This window comes from Pelmatolapia mariae, linkage group LG23, assembly GCF_036321145.2.
Source record: "Pelmatolapia mariae isolate MD_Pm_ZW linkage group LG23, Pm_UMD_F_2, whole genome shotgun sequence".
NCBI lineage: Eukaryota > Metazoa > Chordata > Actinopteri > Cichliformes > Cichlidae > Pelmatolapia > Pelmatolapia mariae.
In genome coordinates, this window is record NC_086246.1 from 48302223 (window position 1) to 48317500 (window position 15278).

The 15278-nt window shown below is 38.0% G+C and overlaps 3 protein-coding genes across 4 annotated transcripts in view; 2 read left to right on the forward strand and 1 right to left on the reverse strand.

Annotated features, from left to right (window-relative positions):
* Positions 1–204: 204 nt before the first annotated feature.
* Positions 205–1202, reverse strand: si:dkey-51e6.1. Its single transcript, XM_063466275.1, has 3 exons — positions 953–1202; positions 504–628; positions 205–419 (listed from the first exon to the last, which is right to left on the reverse strand). Exons 1-3 carry the CDS (start codon positions 1164–1166, stop codon positions 327–329), a joined length of 432 nt encoding a protein of 143 aa, XP_063322345.1. The 5' UTR covers positions 1167–1202; the 3' UTR covers positions 205–326.
* A 3750-nt stretch (positions 1203–4952) lies between these two features.
* On the forward strand, positions 4953–8761 carry LOC134620547 (E-selectin-like). Of its 2 annotated transcripts, none has more exons than XM_063466748.1 (12): positions 4953–5037; positions 5168–5231; positions 5350–5754; positions 5924–6028; positions 6120–6311; positions 6462–6647; positions 6769–6957; positions 7041–7226; positions 7341–7535; positions 7653–7832; positions 7939–8068; positions 8153–8761. In XM_063466748.1, exons 1-12 carry the CDS (start codon positions 5035–5037, stop codon positions 8205–8207), a joined length of 1890 nt encoding a protein of 629 aa, XP_063322818.1. In that variant the 5' UTR covers positions 4953–5034; the 3' UTR covers positions 8208–8761. The 2 variants fall into 2 exon arrangements, with proteins under 2 accessions (XP_063322818.1, XP_063322820.1); XM_063466750.1 differs by having other exon boundaries at positions 8156–8761.
* A 4065-nt stretch (positions 8762–12826) lies between these two features.
* Positions 12827–15278, forward strand: part of LOC134620603 (E-selectin-like) — a 3597-nt gene continuing 1145 nt past the window's right edge. Inside the window, exons 1-9 of the mRNA XM_063466822.1 lie at positions 12827–12864; positions 12994–13072; positions 13205–13609; positions 13727–13831; positions 13923–14114; positions 14265–14450; positions 14572–14760; positions 14844–15029; positions 15144–15278. The exon at positions 15144–15278 is cut by the window's right edge and continues 60 nt beyond it. Of these exons, the coding sequence (XP_063322892.1) occupies positions 12862–12864; positions 12994–13072; positions 13205–13609; positions 13727–13831; positions 13923–14114; positions 14265–14450; positions 14572–14760; positions 14844–15029; positions 15144–15278 (1480 nt within the window). The 5' untranslated portion in view covers positions 12827–12861. The remainder of the gene's footprint in view (positions 12865–12993; positions 13073–13204; positions 13610–13726; positions 13832–13922; positions 14115–14264; positions 14451–14571; positions 14761–14843; positions 15030–15143) is intronic.

Below are 15278 nucleotides of genomic sequence, written 5' to 3' on the forward strand. Positions count from 1 at the left end.
TTCCTGTATGGACTTTACGCCTGGCAAATGTACTCCTATTCAACTGAGGCCAATGGGGACTAAAAGTCAAAAAGGTATTTACAGGAATATCTACAGAGTTCATATACACGATTCAATTCTGAGGGACTAAACTTTTTACAACTTTGCATTTAAAAACATGCAGAGAATCAGAATTTGTGCTTTCATTGAGTAAGAAACCAAATGTGAACTGCAGAAGGACTGTATTTGAATGGTTGCTTTACAGAACAGTTAAAGCATCATTATGTGGTTTGATTCACAGAACTGGTAAATAAAGGCGGATGTTTGAAATGTCACAAAGGTTACAACTATTTTTTGTCGTCTGACCAGGTGATCTCATAGTCGCTGAAGAAAGTCTTCAGCTTCTCCACAGAAACAGCATGGTCAGCTTTTCCAAAGGCCTGCGAGTGAGCAAGAGACCTGACATTAGTGAATTAAATACTACTGAAGATTTTAATTTTTCATTCAGCTTTTAGTTAACTTACAGTGGATTCTCCAAACACCCTTATTTTTTTCTCTTGGTTGTTGTGCTCAATCTTCCCTCCTCCAAGGCATTTGCACTCAATCCCCAAGGCCTCCATAGCAGGGTTGACCTTCTCAAAAATATGATCTGAAAATTTATGAAGACATTTAGAAGAAATTGAGATTGTAATTCAGTTACAATTCAATAAAAATAGCAATTAGAATCAAATACGGAAATTTAGTAGTTGTCTCCAACGACTAGGTTGGCATGAATTTTATTCCTCTGCTCTGTGCAGTATTTATTCCGCAATGCACGTCTGCAAGATCCACCAAAGGGACCAAAACAATGAGACAACACTGCACAATAGACTACACGCTATAGGTTTTCATCTGCGCCAACAGTCACCGGTCTGCACGATATCTCGCGCTGAACTAACGCAGTTGACGCTCTCCTTGAACTATAATAACTTACTGTGATATTCGGCATTTTTTGTGCCACGGACAATGTCTTTATGCACATCGCCATCTTTCGCTTTTACTCTGACCAGTATGTACTTAAAAGTTCCCTCTGGATCAATCTCTACATCGGGGATTTTAGCCAGAGCGTCTGCCATTGCGACTGTAGATTTACGCAAACCGCCGTAGACTCTCAAACTGCGCAGAGGTCTACTGACCACAGAGAACATGAGTAGCTCTCACAGATACCTTTATTTGGGTCAGGATTTCTACTTCGCTTCTTAAAGCGGCAGGACATTCGCGACTCGTTGCCATAAATGTGCAGGTTTAACAGCGTGCTCGCACTCTGGCGCCTTCATATGGCAGTAAGTGCGAAGTGTTTGAATTTGCGCTCCTTGCAGTCTCTGTATACAGTGGACTTGCATTAGAAAACTTTAAGTTACATTACTCAGACGCACAAGTATGGAAGAAATATAGTATCATCAGAATCCAACTATTTTTAGACATTGAATTTATAACACTGAATTTTTATCCTCCAAATTTCCCTGCAAAAATATTCACCTGCACAAAATTCACCTGCAAAAAATTCACGACAAGTGAGATCGTTAATATAATATAAGTTTGGTACGAGAATTTTCTGCTTTTGGCCATTTCCTGCAGCATGTGGCAGATTGTCCGCCAGTGTCTATCAGAGAGATCAGAGGTCAAGATCAAACCTCAGAGTTAGGTTTGATCCTCCCTCTGAGGGCATTTTGGTTCTTACCCCAAAGGAATCCTATCTTTTTGGATTCACATCAAGAACGCTTCAGCGGGGAGCAGGATGCATGGTTTTGCTTTGCGTGATTAGACTCCCGTTTGCCCTGTGACTTCATTAAGCAGTAATTTATCATGTTACCTTAAGCTTGGAGCCAAAGGACACAGAAGTTTTAGGACACACAGAGAAAGATAAACCTCTAAAAAGACAAAGGCTTTCCCATATAACCATGCCAAATAAGACAGGGAAGTCAAATAAACATTTAGATTTTTTGTAACTAATAGTGATGAGTTGTGTAACTGTCTGTTCCATTCTAGTTACAACTGTGTAATTGCTCTACTATTCATAGCTGTGTTAGTTAATCAGAGAGTTTGTTTTATCTAATTGTGGAAGGGAGTAAGGTTAAGATGTGTCAATAACAGTAGCTACGATCCCATGCCTCAGGTCAGACAGGAAGGATGTAAACTGTCACTTCTGGAAACGCAGGCAGCCAGCAGGCACCTCTGCTCCTATGTGCCGCACATTTTCCATCTCTGGACACTCGCAAACAAGTGACTGTCGTGATCTTTCCTACAAAATCTTTCCCTTTGCTTTCTACTTACACCTCTTTTTCAATGACATGTCAGTTCTGAACTGTGAAAAGCATGTTTTAGTCTATGCAGTGTCTGTTAGCACACTTTGTACTGTTGTTGTGTGTTAGTCAGAATGATTCATTGCATACAGTTGAGGTTTAGACATGGGCCATGAGAGTTCTTGAAACACAAATGCAAACACAAGAAATCCTCATTAGTGCTGATGAAGATAATATTCTTTCCTGACATCCAAGAAAACATGTCAGTGGCACACAAGTCAATCACAGATAGACTCTTATCAGCTCCCAGTATTTCAGAGCTTTGAAAAAGAATTTCCTTCTCAGTGGCCTTATATGTAATCCGTGTATTTTTGTGTGTACTCTGTACCATTGTTGCTTCACCAGGAAACGCTTAAGTACCCTATGTCATACAATTTGCTTTGTCTTTGAATTTGTCCTTCTTTTCCCCTCAGGCGTTTTTTTTTTTTAAATTTTAAAACAAATTACAATTGTGGCCAAAAAAGTATATGCTTTCACAAAGTTTACTGCTTCTGCATTTTTAGACCTTTTTATTGGCTGTTTCTATTGTACACTGTACTGTACTGTATTGTACACTGAGGATACGTGTCAAAATGTGTTTTATTGACAATCACATTAAGTTTATGCAAAGGGTCAATATTTGTAAAAATATTTGGCCTTTTCTTAAGACCTGTGACATTTGCCCTGGCATCCTGCCATTCTTTCAAGCAGCCTCTGGGTTACATCCTGGCTGATGGCAGCCTGTTCGTGCATAATCAGCGGTTGGAGTTTGTCAGAATTTGGGGGTTTTTGTTTGTCCACCAAGCTCTCAGTGGAATTAAGGTCTGGGGAGTTTCCTGGCTATGGACCCAAACATTTGATGGTGTTCCCCAAGCTTAGCTATCACTTTTGCTCCAGCATGCTGGGAATGGCATTGTTTTTTAGCAAATTGTTCTTGGTGGTTGGGAAAAATGCTTTCATGTTTTGGTGCCATTCTTTATTCATGGCTGTGTTTTTAGGCAAAATTGTGCGTGATCCCACACCGATGTATGAGAAGTAACCACACACACGAATAGTTACAAGATGCATTATTGTTGGCATGACACAGGTCTGATGTTAGAGCTCACCTTTTCGTCTCTGGACAATCATTTCTCTGGCTGTCTCAAAAAAATTGTAAAGGGGCTTCATCAGAGAAAATGACTTTTAACACAGACCTCAGCAGTACCTGTAGTTTTTTTGCAAAACATCAGTCTCACTCACACACACACTCACAACTGCCTGCTGTCTTTCCTAAGCAGCTGAATAATTTTAGGACAAGGATGGCAAACTCATTTTACACTGTTGGCCCCATACAGCCCACTTTCATGTAAAGTGGGCCAGACCATTGAAACCCTTTCTATCAATCTAAAGAAGTTTAACTACACATTTAAACCCTGTGATATAAGAAAAAGAAGTTTCAACAGTACATCTCTTTTTGTATTAAGTCTTTGGACTTAAATTGTAAGAAATTAGTTTGTAAACATAAAGACAAAGTCTGGTAGCTCATTGCCCAGTCTGTCCTAAAATTATAAAACATCTTGTTAATTAACAAAAAATGCCCATTTTAATAACGTGAGCCCATGGGAAAAAATAAAAATAAAAAATTCTTTAGTAGACAGTAAAAAAGCAGGAACTTTTCTGCTATTTCAGTTTAGCATGGTATTTTCATAAGCTGTAAAAATATAGAAAATGCAGTTAAAAATCTAAAATGTATCCGCTCATTGACATTTTCAAAACTATCCAATGACCAGATTGGAGTCTTTGGCAGGCCAGTTCTGGCCCCCTGCCTTATGTTTGAAACCCCTGCTTTAGGAGATGGTACTGGCGCTTGCTGGGCTTTGTAAGGTGCCCTGAAAACTTATTTATAACAACTGAACTTCTCTCTTTAAAGTTCTTCATGCTCCAATAATTGGTTGATTTAGGTGCAATCTTCGTAGCATCAGTATCCCTGGGAAGCTCTTTTTATGCAAAGCAGTGATGACTGTACATGTTTTCCTGCAGATGACCATGGTTAATAGAATAAGAACAATGACTTCAATAACCACTGCCTGTTGTTTTAACTCAGTCAGTTTAGCTTGACAGATCTTCTCCTCATCAACATTCTCACCCGAATTAATGAGAGGATCACTTAAATGATGTTAACAGGTGCTTTTGTAGCAGGGCTGATGGACTGTGTGGGGCTTTTTGCATATGTTATTGTTCTCTAAAGCAGTCTGAGCAGCATGTTTTGATGGCATCTCAGTGAAGAACACTATATGCAGTGGTTGTGCATATGTTTAAAAATGCAATATTTGCACATGCAGTGCAGTGTAGTGTGATACTCATATAAGGTAGCACAATATGTAATAACTAGTAACTTCATGAAAATAGTTTGCAAACCCAAGTAAATACACTTGTTTTCTCCTTATGACAATGATACTGAAAGTACTAATGAAAATAGCAACTGTGTTAATAAATAACAGCATTTCATTTGTTATTTTTCTTTTCTTTTTAACTTTTGCTTTTCTTTTTATCTCAAAAGGAACAGCCTCTCTTAGAGTGAAGGAGTATAAGAGTCGGGGTGGAGTTTCCACTAAAAAGCCCAATTGTTATGAAAGCTTTCAGGAAACCTGGACCAAGCCAACCATCTGTATAAAAGCAGGCACTTCAGCGCAAAACCCTCAGAATCATTTGATATCTATCTACACTGAAGTCAAAGGCTAAAGAATCACTTAAAATGGTGAGTGGAAGTTGGATCAGTTTAAGTTCCATTCTCTGCACTGCAGATTTATTCAGTTGTATCTTATAGTCTGTGATTGATAGTATACTATTAATGTATGTTAATGCATCTTTCTAACTTATTTTTTTAGGAATTGTGCTATGGATTATTTCAGGCACGTGTGTCGTGGATCCAGTTCACTTTTATTTGCTCAAGTATGTGCAATACAGACATTGTCCCACCTGCAAGTTTTAGAGCCTGATAGAAACTTAACATTTTTTGCATTTTTGCAAAAAATTTCATCTCATGTGTATCTCTGTTCTCTATCCTTAGTGCTGTGCATGTGGACTAGTGTTGAGTCCTGGTCTTACGTCTACTCAAACAAATCAATGAAATGGGATGATGCACGTAATTGGTGCAAGGAGAACTACACAGACATGGTGGCCATCCAGAACCGGGAGGAGATCGAGCATCTTAACAACTGGCTGCCCAAAAAAAAGGGCTACTACTGGATAGGGATCCGTAAGATCAATGATGTCTGGACCTGGGTAGGAACCAACAAAACTCTGACAGAAGAAGCGACGAACTGGGCAGAAGGAGAACCAAACAATGGCAAAACTGGACAAAGTCGAGGAGTCAGTGAGGACTGTGTGGAGATGTACATTAAACGAGACCAAAATCCAGGCACGTGGAATGACGAGAGGTGTATGAAAAAAAAGACTGCTCTCTGCTACACAGGTAAGCAACAGTTTGGGGCTTATATGCTTTATTTTAGCTGCCTTAGATTTGTTATTCTGGTTCATTATTATCAAGGTGATCTACTGATAAAACATTTAGAAATAGTTTATTTGATATATTATTTTACTATGATTAGCAAGGCTTATGAAAGCATATCTGTTTTTTCCAGCGGCTTGTAAGATTGACTCCTGTTTGCATGGAGAGTGTGTTGAAACCATCAACAGCCACAAATGTGATTGCTTTGAAGGGTTTTTTGGAGACAAGTGTGGTCAAGGTGAGAAAACTAAATGACAGCGTAGTTTAAATACATATTTTAAGTCATGTAAAGGATTTGATATCTAATTGTGTGTTTTATTTGTTGTCAGTTGTGCAGTGTAACAAAAGTGAGGTGATTGTGCCAGATAAAGGACATGTAAATTGCTCTCACAAGCATGGCAATTTCACATATGACTCGTTGTGCCAGTATTCCTGTGAGGAAGGATACAAGCTGAGTGTGCAGACTCCTCTGAGGTGCACGGGGTCAGGAAAATGGTCAGATAAGCACCCTTCATGTGAATGTGAGTTGGAAATCTGCAGTAACAAGATAAATGAACAGATGAGACATTAACCAGTAGCTACTACAATTCTGAGATGCTATATTTTATTGATTGTTATTACTACACAGTGATGGAGTCATGGGCTGATGTTTTTTCTCCTGTTGTCTACAGTGATTCAGTGTGAGAAGATGTCAGAGCCTACACATGGATCCATGAAATGCTCCGATCCTCTGGGCTCATTCAGCTATCAGTCCACCTGTACTTTTACCTGTGATGAAGGTTATGTTCTGTCTGGATCTCCATCTCTGCAGTGTGAATCATCAGGAAATTGGAATGCATCCCAGCCATACTGTGTTGGTACGGCCACATGTTTTTACCTTTCATCATTGTGTAGTTTTTGTTATTTGGGGAATGATTTGCATGATGATTAAAATAAAAGCTTTAATTTAACTCCTTCTGTTGCCTCTCTCTTTTGTAGCTGTCCAGTGCCCTGCTCTGCAAAACTTGACAAATGGCTTTGTCAGCTGTGGAGAAGATGCTGATATGAGGTTCAGCTACAAAAACACCTGCAGCTTCAGTTGTGACCAAGGTTACCATTTAGTGGGAGCCAGTAGAGTGACCTGCACATCAGGAGGTACATGGAATCAGCAGATTCCTCACTGTGAAGGTAAGAGAACACTAAAGGTATAACCCACCCATCTTCTATATAATGAGGACACATTCAATAAAATACACATTTTTGTGTGTTAGCCATCCTTTGCCAGAATCCAGAGAGAGAAGCTCCCCTCATCATGCAGTGCAGTGAATCTGTGACCGAACTGCGACCAAACTCCACCTGCAGCTTCAGCTGTGAAGAAGGTTTTGAACTGCAGGGAGCAAACACCATCAAGTGTTCTGAGGACGGACAGTGGAATAAAATCATACCTACATGCAAAGGTCTGAAAGCCTAATTATATCAATATTTACTACAAACAGTGTAGTAGCACTTTTATTTTAAGTCTGTTTAACTATGATATATTTTATTGATCTCCTTCTGTTTCTCTTTTGTAGCAAAAGGATGTCCTGCTCCAGAGGTCCCAACAAATGGTCAGATAAGCTGCAGCCCTTCTCTTAGTCATGAGACACCCCATCCACTTGGCATGCTTTGTAATTTTACATGTGATGAAGGACATGAGCTGCAAGGTGCACACAGCATGGAGTGTACACATCCAGGCCAATGGACCTCCAGATCACCAACCTGCACAGGTATATGTGAACCCATTTTACTTGGATTACTTGTAGTTCACAACTTCATTTGCTTATTGACACAAAGGTGAGATCACTTTTTTAAAATATATGATATCTTCCTGTCCTTTACAACAGTTGTTCAATGCCCGTTGCTTGAGGCTCCTGAAAACGGTCACATCAATTGCTCCAGCACTGAATCAGTTTACAACTCTCAGTGCTCCTTCACCTGTGACCAAGACTACTCATTAGAAGGACATGAGCTGCTGACATGTGATCATCATGGCAACTGGACTAGAGAGAAACCCACCTGTCAAGGTAAATGAGCAACAACAGAACAAGGGGAACAAGAAGTTAAAATGCATAAACTTTCAAATTTCAGTTCAAAGTTTCACACTATTCACATTTCACCGTGTTTCCACAGCTCCTGCTCCAATTACTGCAGTTACCGCTGGTGTGGCAACAGGGGGCACTGCCTTGTTATCTGGTGTCTCTATGGCTATGTGGGTCTTGAAAAAACTTAAGAAGAATGTAACCAAATTCGACCTGAGCAGGTTAGAGAAGGATTAACCATTTTAATCATCTTTATTTTTAAGTTTATTGAAATTTCAGTGCTAATTTTCTCTCTTTTATTACAGCAGCACTGAGTCTCCCTCACAGAGCTACAAAAACAGCATTGACAGCCTAATATAGGAATCTCTCACATTCTTAATAAACAAATATGGATACTGTAAATTTTTTACCACATTCATGCAAAACATATTGATTGATATACCTTTATTAGTCCCACAAGGGGAAATTTCATATTATGTGCACTAGTATAACACACTAATCAGGCAAAGACAATGTAAGAAAAAGAGCTTATTTCGACACATCCACTGAGTCATTGTATCCCTTTGTAAACTGTAAAAAGATCTGTGATTGCTCTGAAATGTTGTTTCAACATGTATTTCCTCCCAGTGGGAGTTTTATATTGAACATATTGTTCTACAACTTCATGAAAATGCTGGAAAAATGTGGCTATTCCTGTTACTGTAAACGTCACATAACATGTAAGCTGCCATTTCACTGCATACCCGTGAATTCTTTTTAGTGTTTCTGTGGTATTTATTTTCTAAAAGAAAATTGTGCGTTGAATGTTTATTCAGGCGTTTGCTTGTACAAAGCTATATTTTTATTTACTGAGTTACTGTAACACTTTAAAACATGAAAGTTTTGTATCTCGTATATGCTGGAAATGTTCTCATGTACACACAAAACGAATAAATATTGTTTAAAAAAATTTGATTTTGGCACTTCCATGTTTTGTTATAATGACCAATAAAAATATTCCATTAGTTTTGTCACCACAATGATAGAAATGCTTAGCCAAGCAGGGTCTGAAGCAGTCTGCTTTCATAACTTGACTCATCAATTCTGCACGACATGCACCGATTCTCACAGTTTTAGCAATGACCTTCTGCCACCATGACTTTTTTTAGAGGTTGAGAAAGAACCTCTTTTGAAAGCTGCCTGGACCTTTTGTCTCTCCAGCAACCTTTCCATCATAAAGGACATGACAAAGCACAATAAAATTGAAAAGTGAGAGGTAGGAAGGAAAAGCTATATTTCTGGGTATTCTATCCATTGTTTGTTTTAATTGAGTGTCATTTGTGCAAGCACTTTCGTGGGACAGGAAAGGATCAGATATCTTACATAAGGCTGAATATGACAACATGTTGTGAACATCGAGTTATTCTATGCTAAGGTTGCCCTGAATGTAAAAATGAGAGCTTACAAAAACCTGGCAATGACCCTTAGATGCACTGAATGGACGCACAATTATTTTTTCTGCTGCGGCACTTTCTTATCTTATGTTTGGGTTGTTCAGATAAGCAAAGATTTAACTTCAGCAGCAGCTTCTGTCAAACAACATAACATCTGAGTAAATGAGACCTTTTCTCATCAGTCATTTTTAATGATAATATGCATCATAATGGATGTAAATATATCCACCTTTCACCTTGGGTAGGCAACAGATTAATAATATAGGATGAGATTGATATCAATTATTGATATTATCTTTGGGTTTTAGATTTAATGCTAGCAAAATGTGTGACTGATGTCATGGAACATGCAACACTGTTACATGTTATAATCATCACACTATGAATTATTCTGAATGTTTTCAGATAATTCTTTGGATGAGACTACTGTCTGCTGGATACATCATGACTCCAGCAAGACAATGAACTGGACCCAGGCCAGACAGTGGTGCCAGGCCAGATTCACAGACTGATGTTGAAACCAAGAGGAGGATGACTGTCTGGTCTCTATCCTGCTGCAAAGGATATTTTCTCCCTGTATTTCTGGATTCCACTCCCCAAAAAAACACAAGAGTGAAATTTGGACACAGTTTGAGAATAACAGCAGGCGGATCGGTAATGATTCATCAGCAACAAATGAGCCAAATAGCCACAGCGGGTTTTTTTTTTTTTTTTTTTTTAGATGTAAACTAACTCAGGACGAAACTGAGGAAAATGGAATGATGGGAAATGCAGCAATTTAACATCAAGTGGTGAAGATTATTTTAAAGTTTGATATTTCCTATACAACATTTTGCACCATTTTAAATCCTGTTCTTATTTTGTTGATTTTGAAATATTTTAAATTGTTATATGATCGTCATAATATCACTTTCATTGAACATTTATATTTGTATAATTATTTGTCACATCTTTAACTGCTGTAACTATTAAATTTACCAACTTTGGGATTTATTAAGAATATCATATCTTCTCCTGAACTTGATTCTTTTGTATGCAGCTTGGCAAAGGATAAGGCTGTTATCTGAAAAAAGGACTAACAGGAAATATTATTTTGGTAGTAATAACAAGCATTTTAATCATGCTTTGTTTGGGGGGGTTCATAATTGCCCAGGTTGTAAGAAAAAAAAAAAGGCAAACAGGTGAGCAGATGGCTATTAGAATGGGCAAAGAATAACAACTCAAAGTTATTAGTAATTTATTATTAGTAAAGGACAGTATAAACTGAGGAAACTACCACAGTTAGTTAAGTCAGGTAATCCTGGCATATTTATACATCCTTATACACACACTTTCAGATGTCTGAATGTTTTTAAAATATTTCTTTCCACACAACATGCTCTACATATTTCACTAACTTATACTTTTCATCATTAAAACACTGAAATTAGTTTTTTGTTTTTTTACATAATTTTAACATACCTGAATACCCATGCAGGGCTGATGAGTGAATACAAATTCTCCTCATTGAACTTATGCATTCACTTCATTTAAAGATATTGATAAATACTTCTGACTAAGGCTGACTGTTCAGTGCTGTTAGTTTTTTTTTACATCTCTGGTACACTGATTCTACTTCTAGTGACTCAGTATGAGATATTATTACCACTGACTAGAACAGCAATAATATTGCTAAGAGATTCAGTGCAAGTTTATGGCAAAACAGGTCCAAAATAATCCATTGCTCTATTTACTCTTCACAAGAAAGAAATATGCGCATGAAAAGTAAGTTTTGAAATTCTTGTACCCGACAATTTCACTGTAACCAAAGGCCTCCACAGTCACCAGTTCTCAATTCCAAAGAGCACATTTGAGAGAGAGTTACATCATGGATGTGCAGCTGACAAGTCTCCAGCAACTGGGTGACGACATCCTTTTGATATGGACAAAGTTTTCTGAGGAATGTCACATTTGACCTATTGCGTAAATTTAACTTTATAATTGTGTGGGTTTATCGTCAGAATGTGATTCATACATTTGTACTGTATTCCTTTACTATAATCTCACATGAAATGAGTCATAAGGACTTACTGAAGTGTGTATGCATGTGTCTGTGTGAGGATGTGTGTATATGAGTGAAAGCCTTCCTGAAAGGAAGCTATGGCCAATATGATAACACAAAATTTACCAGTGGCTCAATTCTAGAAGGATAAATAATGTTCTTTATCAATTTACAAATACGTGTAAATGTAGTGACAATAATGAGTAACTAAAGACAGATAAGACAATATTACTCATCCTTATTTATAGAAACAGATACAACATATTCAAAAGTAGTAATTACTGAACATTAAGGAACCACGCAGGATTACTCTGATAATTCATTCTGAATAACTCTGACTTTTCTAACATGATAGATAACTCTTTGAGAGATGAATTATTACAACTTATTCATTATGAATAATATTTATTTTTCTCCTTCCATGATTCATTCCTGTTTTATCTAAATGGCATATACCAGTATCCATGCAACAGTTACAAATATTCTATCTGTGGTTCATCTTTATGTGCACCACAAATACATAAATAAATACATCAGTTGTGATACATTGTAAAAAACAAACAAACAAAAAAACCCCATCACAAATAACAACATTTGATGTTTTCCCAGTCTCCCAGTCTGTTCCCCGGTACCTCATAATATCCACCCATTTATAATTAGATTATTACTAATATGTCCCTCGCTTGTTCATGACAAACTTCGGTGTCTTTGTTTAACCTGAAAAAGATCACAAATATTTTTATAAACCTGAGCCAAAGACCTGACCTTTTTCTCTAATGAATATATTTCCCCTGTCTTTTAATCATGCAAACCATTTCCACATCAAGATCAATGCTCTACTCACTGTTTCCATCCCTGTGGGTCTAAAGGTTTCCTCTCTGTGCAGTTGACCCAGATCCAAACTGTTTTGGCAAGCTTTTGCACACTGAAAATCATCCCGTTCCTCTGTTTCAACATAAGACAACACAAAACCAACAGTTTTATAAACTGATATTTCAGATGTCAAAATTACAAACACAATTCTGACTACTTATCATAGTTACACAGTGTTAACCTTTGAAACACATCAACTTGTAGTAGTAGATTTAACTGCAGCCACATCACTCATACCCTTCAGGTAGAACTCAACCTGTAAGTTCAGGTATGATGAACTGATTCGGTAGGACCAGATAATCTGTGAACACAGCTAGCAGCCAGTGTTGCAGCATATAAAGTTATCAATACTTATATTGACTGAATTTATCTGAATTTGTTTAAATTAATTTCATTTAATGCTTTTTTGATGATGACGGACAATAGAGGTTTCCTTTTCGTCTTTTTTCTTTCTTACGGGAAATGATCCTGAAGTCTTCTGTGGAATTCAGCATTGGGAAATATTGGGGGAAATTCCGCTGAAAGGCTCCAGGCTTCCTGTAGGAGGATGGAGTAATATATAAGAGGAGGCAGTCCAGTGGATCACACTCAGAATCATTTTATTCTTAAATATACTGAGGCTGAAGGATCAACAATCTTCTGTAGGCTATCAGGCATATTAGTTAACATGGTGAGTAGAAGGATTACTAATTTAAATATCAATCTTTTCAGAGAACATTATTTCACTTTTATCTTATATTTAATGATGATAGCATGCTGTAAATTTATTTTAACTTGTTTTGTGATTTTATTTTCATAGGATTCCTCCTTTGGACTGCTTAAGACCTGGGGATATAAGAACTCTGCTTCAGGGATGAATTTCACCTTTATTTGCTTAGGTATTGAAATTTGATGCAAGCAGAAACATCAGTGTAACTCTTGCAAGTTTTACAACCAAACAGAAATTCTTAAAATCCATCCTCCAATCCAGCCACATATGCATCTAATATGTATCTGTTCTCTATCCTTAGTGCTGTGCATGTGGACTAGTGTAGAGTCCTGGTCTTACTTCTACTCGGACAACCCAATGACATGGGATGATGCACGAAGCTGGTGCCAGGAACACTACACAGACATGGTGGCCATTCAGAACCAGGAAGAGATCAAGCATCTTAATAGCTGGCTGCCCAAGAAAAATGGCTACTACTGGATTGGGATTCGTAAGATCAATAATGTCTGGACCTGGGTAGGAACCAACAAGCCTCTGACAAAAGAAGCAACCAACTGGGCAGAAGGAGAACCGAACAATGGTGAGAGTGAAATAAATTCAAAGATCAGTGAGGATTGTGTGGAGATGTACATTAAAAGAGATAAAGAACCAGGCAAGTGGAATGACGAGAGATGTACAAAATCAAAGACTGCTCTGTGCTACACAGGTGAGCAAAAGTTTGAGACTAACATACTAGAGCAGATTAAAAATTTAATATTATTTATTTGACACATTATTTTACTATAATAGGTAAAATTTCTAAAAGCATATCTGTTTTTTCCAGCGGCTTGTAAGAATGACTCCTGTTTGCATGGAGAGTGTGTTGAAACCATCAACAGCCACAAATGTGATTGCTTTGAAGGGTTTTTTGGAGACAAGTGTGACCAAGGTAAGAAAACAAAATGACAGCGTAGTTTAAATACATATTTTAAGTCATGTAAAGGATTTGATATCTAATTGTGTGTTTTATTTGTTGTCAGTTGTGCAGTGTAACAAAAGTGAGGTGATTGTGCCAGATAAAGGACATGTAAATTGCTCTCACAAGCATGGCAATTTCACCTATGACTCGTTGTGCCAGTATTCCTGTGAGGAAGGATACAAGCTGAGTGTGCAGACTCCTCTGAGGTGCACGGGGTCAGGAAAATGGTCAGATAAGCACCCTTCATGTGAATGTGAGTTGGAAATCTGCAGTAACAAGATAAATGAACAGATGAGACATTAACCAGTAGCTACTACAATTCTGAGATGCTATATTTTATTGATTGTTATTACTACACAGTGATGGAGTCATGGGCTGATGTTTTTTCTCCTGTTGTCTACAGTGATTCAGTGTGAGAAGATGTCAGAGCCTACACATGGATCCATGAAATGCTCCGATCCTCTGGGCTCATTCAGCTATCAGTCCACCTGTACTTTTACCTGTGATGAAGGTTATGTACTGTCTGGCTCTCCATCTCTGCAATGTGAATCATCAGGAAATTGGAATGCATCCCAGCCATACTGTGTTGGTACGGCCACATGTTTTTACCTTTCATCATTGTGTAGTTTTTGTTATTTGGGGGATGATTTGCATGATGATTATAATAAAAGCTTTAATTTAACTCCTTCTGTTGCCTCTCTCTTTTGTAGCTGTCCAGTGCCCTGCTCTGCAAAACTTGACAAATGGCTTTGTCAGCTGTGGAGAAGATGCTGATATGAGGTTCAGCTACAAAAACACCTGCAGCTTCAGTTGTGACCAAGGTTACCATTTAGTGGGAGCCAGTAGAGTGACCTGCACATCAGGAGGTACATGGAATCAGCAGATTCCTCACTGTGAAGGTAAGAGAACACTAAAGGTATAACCCACCCATCGTCTATATAATGAGGACACATTCAATAAAATACACATTTTTGTGTGTTAGCCATCCTTTGCCAGAATCCAGAGAGAGAAGCTCCCCTCATCATGCAGTGCAGTGAATCTGTGACCGAACTGCGACCAAACTCCACCTGCAGCTTCAGCTGTGAAGAAGGTTTTGAACTGCAGGGAGCAAACACCATCAAGTGTTCTGAGGACGGACAGTGGAATAAAATCATACCTACATGCAAAGGTCTGAAAGCCTAATTATATCAATATTTACTACAAACAGTGTAGTAGCACTTTTATTTTAAGTCTGTTTAACTATGATATATTTTATTGATCTCCTTCTGTTTTTCTTTTGTAGCAAAAGGATGTCCTGCTCCAGAGGTCCCAACAAATGGTCAGATAAGCTGCAGCCCTTCTCTTAGTCATGAGACACCCCATCCACTTGGCATGCTTTGTAATTTTACATGTGATGAAGGACATGAGCTGCAAGGTG